General features: G+C 40.1%; 1 protein-coding gene across 2 annotated transcripts; it reads left to right on the top strand.

The window, feature by feature from the left end:
- Positions 1-4,171: 4,171 nt before the first annotated feature.
- On the top strand, positions 4,172-8,225 carry GPX8 (glutathione peroxidase 8 (putative)). Of its 2 annotated transcripts, XM_042875262.1 has the most exons (3): positions 4,176-4,415; positions 5,013-5,274; positions 7,479-8,225. In XM_042875262.1, exons 1-3 carry the CDS (start codon positions 4,209-4,211, stop codon positions 7,640-7,642), a joined length of 633 nt encoding a protein of 210 aa, XP_042731196.1. In that variant the 5' UTR covers positions 4,176-4,208; the 3' UTR covers positions 7,643-8,225. The 2 variants fall into 2 exon arrangements, with proteins under 2 accessions (XP_042731197.1, XP_042731196.1); XM_042875263.1 differs by lacking the exon at positions 5,013-5,274 and having other exon boundaries at positions 4,172-4,415; positions 7,479-7,633.
- The last annotated feature ends 1,063 nt before the right edge of the window (positions 8,226-9,288 follow it).

The raw sequence follows: 9,288 nt of genomic DNA, 5'->3' as shown, positions 1-9,288 counted from the left end.
ACATTACTTATTAAAAGCTTATCTGACATACTAAATGGGACAATACAAACACTGACATCTGAACTGGTCACTCTGTTTTCCCTTTATCGTTAGAGAAATGAAACAGACACTTATGCTATTCATCTCATCTTAAAGTAGATGTCTGAAAAATGTCATACTGCTCACTCACTTTATAAACAGTCTATTTCTGTAGCTCATATCAATTCACTGGCTACAGAGGATCCTACCTCACATAAAATCCAAGTCATACTGGTTTTCACCAGTGCTGGTGGCAACAACATCCAGGACTTTCTGTTCTAGAAACTGAGATAATGTATAACTGAGTTTGCTTAAGAGCCTGATTTTCCAACAGCTGGGCATGCCTTATGTCCACACTGCTGAAGAGTATTCTGCTCTGCAGAAGACAGAATTTCAGTTTGTCTCCAACAGTCATAGTCATAGCCTCATGGGAACACATCAGGAATGCTAAAGAATACCTTTTATTTGCTGTCTAAATATTTCCATTATTAATCAAGGAATGTGCTTTGTTTATTTCCCTCATTATTCCAGGAAGCTCTTCTTGTATATGCAGTGTGTAAACCATTCTCCACCTTTCCTTACCACTACTGAAGTAGGAGTGAGCTTGTTTAAAGGTTAAACTCTTACTGTTTCCTCGGCCTCCCTCTGTTGTGGATGGAGAAAAATAACCTCCTCCAGAGTCAGTTCTTCAGACCATGTCAAAGTCCTGAAAGTTTAAGCAGTGTTCTGAACGGCATTCAGACAAGCCTCTCCCTAAGATGAACTGCGGGCGAGTGCTCCTTGGCAGACAGGACTTTTATCAATACCTAAAGCCTGAGGCATCAGAGGAGAGAATAACATAGGGCAGGCTTCTCTATCAGTGTGCTGTCTGTAAGTGTGCACTACAACATGTCCAGGCACGCAGACTGGTCAAAGTTCTGCAGTTATGGCCAGGTCAGTGGTATCCATGTGCAGTGGAAAGGAGACGCAGAAGGGAGAGGTCTTCTGCAAGAATTCTTTCTGTCCTGTCAGTTATTGTTAGCTACTCCATAAGCAAAAGCGCAACAACAAAAGAGATTCTATTGCAGATGCAAAAAAAAGTTCGCCTGCAACAGAAATTACTTGCTTAAAAAAGAGGTTTAGGCTTGTCTTTTAACTGCCACATTTGATGTCAACCAGATGTATGGCCTGCTGTCCTGTCTGCCTGTGCAGTAGTAGCCGGAACCTTGGGCCTGGTTCTCTTATCATGTCAGCAGTGTAATCCCGCTAGAGGAAAGCTGCCTCTGATCTCATTGCCTGCACACACTGCCACTGCAGCAGCCGGGAGCCCTTGTCCACTAGGACATGGGGAGCACAGTGGCACACCTTGCGCTAACTGCCTGCTCCTGCTGATTTCAGCAGTCCCTTCACGATGCCGCCCTGTCTCCTGCCCCACCTGCAGTCCTCCCGCGCGTGCTGACGAGCCAGGCGCCCCTGAGGGCACAAAGGCCTGCGCTGCGGGCCCGGCGCGGCTCCGCTGTGAAGCCTCCTGCATGTCGCTGCTGCCACCTTGTGACAACAGGGCTGCTCGCCACCGGAACCCTGGCCGTCAGCTTCCTCTTGATGGAGCTCTCAAAGCCGGAGTACGTGGTGCCGTCTGAATCCAGGGCCTGCACGAGCAAAGGGAGGCAAAATACCAAAACCCGTCATCACAGAATGTTGTTCTGTCCTTTCACACTATCTCAAGTCTTCATGAGTTCAGTCTCTCTCAGAACAAGCAAGCCATGGAAATGGACCTTGGCCTGAGGACACCCGGAACAACACTTGAGTGTAGACTCCTGCCTGGCTAAAACTCTGCAGGGTGAGGACAGCCTCCAGAGCTCTGCACATGGACTGGGGCAGCTGGTATCCTGCTCCACACAGCTCCTGTGGCTGCTGGGCTGGAGCGCACTGTGACGAACAGGGCGTTCACTGCCCACAGCTAGCCGCAGGAGTCCCACCAAAACTGGAGCTGATAGAGATTCACGGTCACTAAATTAAAATGTCCTACTGATCTCTAGGTTAAGAGAAATATCAAGTATAAAGTAATCAGAGTTCAGGAGAGCAACTTTTCACAAGAGTCATAGAATCATGGAATCATTAAGGCTGGAAAAGACCTCTAAGATCATCAGTTCCAATCATGAACCCATCCCCATCGTGCCCACAGACCATGTCTCCCACATCTATGTGATTCTAGGGACGGTGACTCCACCAGCTGCCTGGACAGCCCATAAACTCAATTACTTGCATGTAAACAGGTTCAGCTCGTGAAGAATTAAGGAAGATGACTCCTGACACAGTGATCAATGGGGTTTACCGTTCCCAGCTCACACAGAAGCAGCAGCTACCTTCACTGCACAGGAGTTGCTCAAAGCTAGGAGGGCTACTACTACCACGTATTTTGATCAACAGGATATTTACCGTTCCATAAAGAAATATTCAAATAAGAAGGGCAGTTAACAACTTTAGGGATTTAAGTGTCAGAGAGAAGGGAAGCAGCACATAGAAAGTGAGGGGGGGGGAAGAGAAGAAAAAAGAAAATACGTATATAGATATGAAATGAAAAATTCTGCTAATCAGGTAAACACTCCTGAATGAATTAACAATATCAGGTCAAGGCGAGTGACAAAAACCTAAACTAAGGAAGGCAAAATTTCAGGTGAAAGTGGGAAGCCTGAAGAGCAGTAAGACAAGGGCATGATGAGGATATGGTGTAACTAGTTCTTATTGGTGTATAGATAAAAAATGAACGTGCACTTTTTGCCATGATCACGCATAAGAGAAGAAAGCCAAATTTGTGTCACTCACATTCTAGGATACAATAGTGGCCTATGAAAGACCAGACCTTTCAGACCTTTAGTTTGAGGTCCTGGGCTGGTCACTCCTGTGATAAAAACACTCAGACAAAACTACATGTTGGCTGTTTGGAACCAGGCTGGCTTTCTATCTTTGCCCAAAGAAAGATTTATTTCATTTATGACTTCAGAATTTTCTCACTACCAGGATGCCTTGCTCAAGTTATTATTTTCAACACCGCACTTAACATATTTACAAATACTAAAACAAGATCAAATAACAGATTAACATTTCTTACTTTTAAATCCATTCAAGAAGACAACTCCTAAACAAGTGCATCAGAGAAACTCAAATTTTAAAAAATGTACCAAAATTTAAATTGTGAGAGCATAGATAACACTGAACACAAGATTTTGCTTTTCAGACAGTTTTAAAGCAACATTTTAGAGCAAAGCGTGAAAGTATCAAGAACAGTAAGGAAGAACAGCAAGTATAATAAGATTCTTAATCATTGTTAGATATTTCAGCATATATTTTTGATATAATGTTCAGTGAAAATTACAAGCTTTCAAGACATAAGCACCAGCATCCTGCCTGTTGCATTTTCCATTTCTGAAATCAAGCACATTCAAATTTGCTTTTAAAGCTGGCATTGTCACTTATGTTAAAACACCATGCACTGAAGGCTCATGGCCAGGCTGACTCCAAGCCTCACATATCCCCAGGACACAAGAAACATCCATATAGGTACTGAATTATAGTAACATTATCTCCCAACAGAACAGTATGAAACTCTCTGTAGACTCCTGTTCAAGAAACATGCAGCTTATCTATTTAGAGAACATGATAGAAATTATTCAACATACCATTATGATATTGTACAAATCAAGTGAAGTTGAGGTGGTATCAAAGCCACTGAAAAGCAACAGACACACTCAAACCCAAAGTTTTATCTGCAGTTCTACCTGCCTTACGTACACAGCTGGCCCCAGACTGCTCAAACTCAGGCCTGTCTCACTGAGCAGCTGTGCCAGGGACACCTGAGGGGCTTAAGTGGTGCCAGAGCTGCATTACAGACACAAAACAAGGATCCAGGGCAATTCCTCAGGGCATTGTGCAAGCTGATACAGTGCTCCACAAAAAGCTGGCCAAACAGAGCAATCAGCATCCTTAGGTGATGGCAACATGCTTTTTATTTATTTATTTTTTCCTACCAAGGGGCATTTCCATACTTTACCAAGCACTCTAAAGGCGAGCAGTGGCATCCTGAAGTGAAACGGCTGCTTCTGAAACTGTGTCAAAATGAGCAGCTTGTCCTTTCTAGTCTGAGTTGCGAGTTTCATGTTTCAGCTCCTCCTTCACATTCCAGGCCTGCGTTGGCTCCGATCTTTTTGAAAATGGAGCCTCTCACAACCGCCTATCCTCTGAAATATTCAGTGCCTAAAGCTAGAGTCTTTGTTGTTTTTTTGTCAATGGTTTTTTGCACGGCAGTCCTCTGCCTACTGCAACTCAGATTTTTTAAACCTAAAACTAAAGATTTTTATTCTTTTGAAATCAAGGATTCGCGGGGAAGAATCGTTTCCTTGGAAAAGTACAGAGGGAAAGTAAGTTACAACTTCTTTATGTATTTTCTTTGATTCTTCATTGGAAAGCAGACATCCATTTCTAGGTGAACAAGACAGTCTGTTGTGGGAACTTACAGCAGAGTTTTGTGCTAAATTCCTGTTACATAAGCAATAAGCTAGAGAGAAATTTATTTTTTTTAGGCTTGCTTCCAGAATTAACTATTAGAACTAATAAAAGAAAAAAAAATGTTTTATTCATTATAAATTAATATAGTCTTGCAATTGAATTTGTGCATTTGATCTTAGTTAAGAATGGCAGCATGTTCTGTCGAATATTAAATGTATATCTGAGAATATGGCTTTAATGTCTGTTCTAAAAACACAGGTTTTTTTACTTAAAACTGTAAGCTTTAAGTTTATGCATTTACTGAATGTTTAAAGCAGGATATCTCAAAGTAAATGCTTCAGCTGCTATTATTTTATCAGCTTAAAGAAATAATGATCAGATAAATTATGTCCAGCTCCCAGGCAGGAACAACACTGCAACAGTAGGGGGATATCTCGTGTTAAGACTTAATGAAATCTCTATGCCATCTCCAGTTTCTTTCTCAGTGTTCTCACTTTATTTCTCCAAAGGCAACTTTGGTTGTAAACGTGGCGAGTTACTGCCAACACACAGACAAAAATTACATCGCTCTGCAAGATCTACACAGGGAGTTTGGTCCCTCCCACTTCACTGTGCTGGCCTTCCCCTGCAATCAGTTCGGAGAATCAGAGCCTGGCTCAAGCCAGGAAATAGAGGCTTTTGCCAAAGGGAACTACGGAGTAACCTTCCCTGTTTTCCACAAAATCAAGATCCTGGGATCAGAAGCAGAGCCTGCCTTTAAATTTTTAATAGGTAACTATTTTATTTCCTGCACTGAGCTACCTTCTACTGGTATTCTTCTTCAACTCCAGTCGGAGTTTAGCAGGCCCAGTCTGAGCATACATTACTTGTCTTCATAGTCTATGGAGAAAAAAAGGTATTCTTCGCGCACACAACTTATCTCATTTTAATGAGGATATTAAAAAAAAAAAAAAAAAAAAGAAGAGTGAAAAGAGCTGTACCCTGAATGCATCCATTTCTCCTCACTGACAATAAAATATCTTACTGTGACCAACCTCGATAGAAACATACAGTAATGGATGTAGATGGTTCAAAGGTCTGAACCATCTACAGAATCCTATGTCAGATTACATGACTTTTGTTAGAAAGCATTTTATTTTTTTACAGAGAAAAATATAACTAAGGATGCCTTAATATTACTGGAAAATTTAACATAAAAACATGCAGATGAGAAAATCCTCCTTTAGCACAGACTCATATGTCTTGCTTGTAAGTACTGTAACCTACACACTGTAGGATATATAACCACTAATGCATTAATTTGTCTTGTGAGCTTCAGGACCCAACCTGTAAATCCCACTTTCACAAACACTATGCAGTACTGTTGCAGAAAGCACTTGCTGACTTAGGTTCTCACACTCTCACAAGCAACATGAAATTTTGCTCAGTTGTCCAAAAACCTCACAAAGCCTCTGTTTCTCCTGAATTTTGGCCACATCTTTGACCAATACTAAAAACGGATATTATGAAAAGGATATTTAGAACATAGCTGTTCTCTCTAACATCTCTTTATCTAGAAAATGAGGAAGGAGGAGGCCCAAATATGTACTGCATCTTCCTGCCCACAAACAGGATCACAGCTACATAAGCTAATACCAAGCCAATATCTGTAGCTACCAAGATACAGGTGCTTCTCCAGATAATCACAGCAGTCCTATGAGAGATGCAGGTACCTCTCTCTCTATTCCAGTTCTTCACAGCTCCTCTTGTCAGAAAACTGTATCAACATTTAAATGAAATGTCTTAAACCACTTAAGCCCATTTCTTTTTCCCGTACTCTGTATACATTCCTGAAAACTACTGTCATGCTCCTCCTCTTTTAGGAGACTCTTAAGTAGTTGCTGTTGTCATCTGTATTGCATTTCTTCCTATCTCCTCTTAGGCAAGTCACTAAATATATCAGGCAAACCCTTACTGTTATGAATTGCCCCTTGATTTAGTGGAATTACTGAATGCACTCTGGAGATGCCTCTCTTCTGATTACAGAGAAGACAAGGGCAAGTAGGTGCTAGAGCTGGATGGCACTGGACCCAGATAATAACTCCAGTGTCAGATAATAATACAGAACCAGGTCTGCTAGATTCACACATTCAGTACTCTAACATACAGGGAGAAAGATATTTTGATGCTCACACATTTTGAAATAACAACTTTTTCCTTTCTGAATCACACTTGTTCATATTAAATTACTGTGCATCTTCAGTTAAAGAGGAAACTGTCCTTCATTTGCTTGTCTTGACATTCAGAAGGCTGAACATCTTCATGCTACATTTCCTGACTGTGACTTCTAGCTAGCATTTTTCCAGCACTAACAGCTCAATGCAAAAAAGAATTCACTGGCAGTAGAACATGGTGTCAGAGCCTTCACGCAACTACTTCTTGTTACTTTCATAGCATCAGCAAGACATTTTGCTGGACCAGTGAAACATTTGTAGCATCATCATTCCCTCCCCTGTGCATTTGTACTCAAGATATTCTTATACATTAATAATCACTGAAAGAGTATTTAGAGTTGGGATTATGTCACCTAAAGACTGATTCTTGATAAAACAAGTCTTCAAAGATATGGTTACTAGCTGGGTCAGAATTTCCATCTGTCTCGCTCCAATTTATAGGAGGGAGATGAGGTTCTTTTAATATCTGTATACCTGGCATGAGAAACAATGGTTCAAATGTTGGTCCAACCAGTTTATTATAAATCCTAATCAGGGAGACGGGGAAGGAAAGAAGGGCAATAGAAAAGATAGGAAAGAAGCAAGAATCGCGTAAAAGAATAATCTCTTACACCATCATACCCACTGATTATCACTGAGTGCTCTTACAGTCATAACATTACTAATATAGTTCAAAATGAATATATGTAGAATCACTGCAGGATAATGAAACAATCACAAGAGAAAGGGCGTCACTAAAATTATCTTATGCCATTCTTACAGATTCTTCAAAGAAAGAACCTCGCTGGAATTTCTGGAAATATCTTGTCAGCCCTGAGGGTAAAGTTGTAAAATTCTGGAGACCTGAAGAGTCGATAGAAAGTATCAAGCCAGCAATAGCATCGTTAATTAGACAGATCATAATGAAAAAAAGAGAAGACCTCTGAAAAACCGTTCACTCTGTGAATCCATTCAGTGGCACAGATGAACAGCCTTACTGGGAAATGCTGCTAGAAGAAAAACAATCAGGGGATATTTTTTTCTTTTTGATGTTAGTATTTTCAGCTACACTATGTCAATTAATGTTGGGATGACTTCTGCAACAGCCTTAAGAACCACTGAGATTACTGAAAATGGCAAGGCAATCAAAACACTGCAGGAACGGACCTTCAGTTTTCATACAGTTCTTTAAATTGCTAATAAGAGCTAATTATAATTGTTATCAGTAGGCAAATAGCTAAAAAGAAGAGGTTTGGTGATGAATTACTCAGTATTTGTACAAAAAAAAAAAAAATCATTTTCCATGTGCCAGTGAAAATAAGTTTTGATATTCCATTTATACATAACCGTTTGACTGAAAGATGTGGGACTGAGAGCCATCATATTAGGGTTTAAAGAGACAAATGCAGCTGACCATACCAGCTTTATAATACTGACAGATGAAAATGTCTGAATTGTGAAGCTATCAATTTAGTTGTAAAAAAATGTACATAGAAAATAATATTATTAGAAATAAAAGATGCAAAAATATTTCTTTGCCTGCTTTGTGTGTATTTTGATTCATTTCACCTTTTCAGCAATACTTTTGTCTTCTTTAGCCTTCTCCATACATTTGCACTGCAGTATAAGGTCTTGGCTACTAGCTCATTTGCTATATTTCCAGTTTTCTGACCTGGATGCAGGTAGGGCCTTTGTGCATATATACATATGAGTGCTTACAGTAGAATTCAAAGAGCAACACAAATCAACAGCACAGTATTCTAAAAGACAGCAGCTAGCACAGCTTTCTGAGGCTGTCCAATACAATGCTCCCCAGCCACCTACCAGAATAAGCCTCCAAACAGAAGCTGAAAAGGGAGACAAAGATTCATGCCTTCTCTTCTTGCAGTTTCCCCACTCCAGCATGTAACTACAAAACCATTTCCAGTTCTGTTCCAATGTTCTAGTTCAAATTGCCAAATGTTTTGACTGAAAGAATGAAGTAAATTAATTGATGGAGACTGTAAAGAGGAATAAAGACCCTGTTCCAGCTGTCTAAGTCTTAAAGGAGAGCTGAGAGAACAGAAATGAGAGAAACCAGCATCTCAGAACTAAGAAGAAGAAGAATTTTTTTTACAACAAGGTTGGTGAGATACTAGAATAGGATGCCCAGAGAGGTGATGGAAATCCCATCCTTGGAGACATTCAAGGTCAGACTGGACCAGGCTCTGATCAGCCTGACTAAGCTGCAGAAGTCCCTGTTCATTGCAGGGGAGTGGGAATAAATGACCTTTAAAGGTCCCTTCCAGTTCAAACAGTACTATAATACATTCTTAAAACCATTCTTCGTAAAAATAAAGCATCCTTATCTATAAGATTTACACAGATTTGAAAAGGCAAATAAATAGGAAGCAAGTTAGAACACTGTTATGCAAGCACAAATTTATAGATAATGTTCAAAATTCAGCACAATTACCTGAAAGCATATTTGTGTAAATACCCACTTATGGTTTATATAAGATATTGCTTATAAAACTATATACTATATTACAAGCACTATTAACAGATAAAAAACTGTCTGTTGGATTCTCAAATAATCCCACCAACTTCAGCT

Source organism: Lagopus leucura, unplaced genomic scaffold, assembly GCF_019238085.1.
Source record: "Lagopus leucura isolate 7727_CA_CO unplaced genomic scaffold, USGS_WTPT01 Super-Scaffold_100014, whole genome shotgun sequence".
NCBI lineage: Eukaryota > Metazoa > Chordata > Aves > Galliformes > Phasianidae > Lagopus > Lagopus leucura.
This window is presented reverse-complemented; position numbering and strand designations above follow the sequence as displayed.

Excerpts from the sequence above, each read along its gene's own strand:
- GPX8 (XM_042875262.1), top strand. The coding sequence starts at position 4,209 with ATGGAGCCTCTCACAACCGCCTATCCTCTGAAATATTCAGTGCCTAAA. Across the intron at positions 4,416-5,012 it reads TGGAAAAGTACAGAGGGAAA|GCAACTTTGGTTGTAAACGT; the intron begins GTAAGTTACAAC and ends ATTTCTCCAAAG. Across the intron at positions 5,275-7,478 it reads TGCCTTTAAATTTTTAATAG|ATTCTTCAAAGAAAGAACCT; the intron begins GTAACTATTTTA and ends CCATTCTTACAG.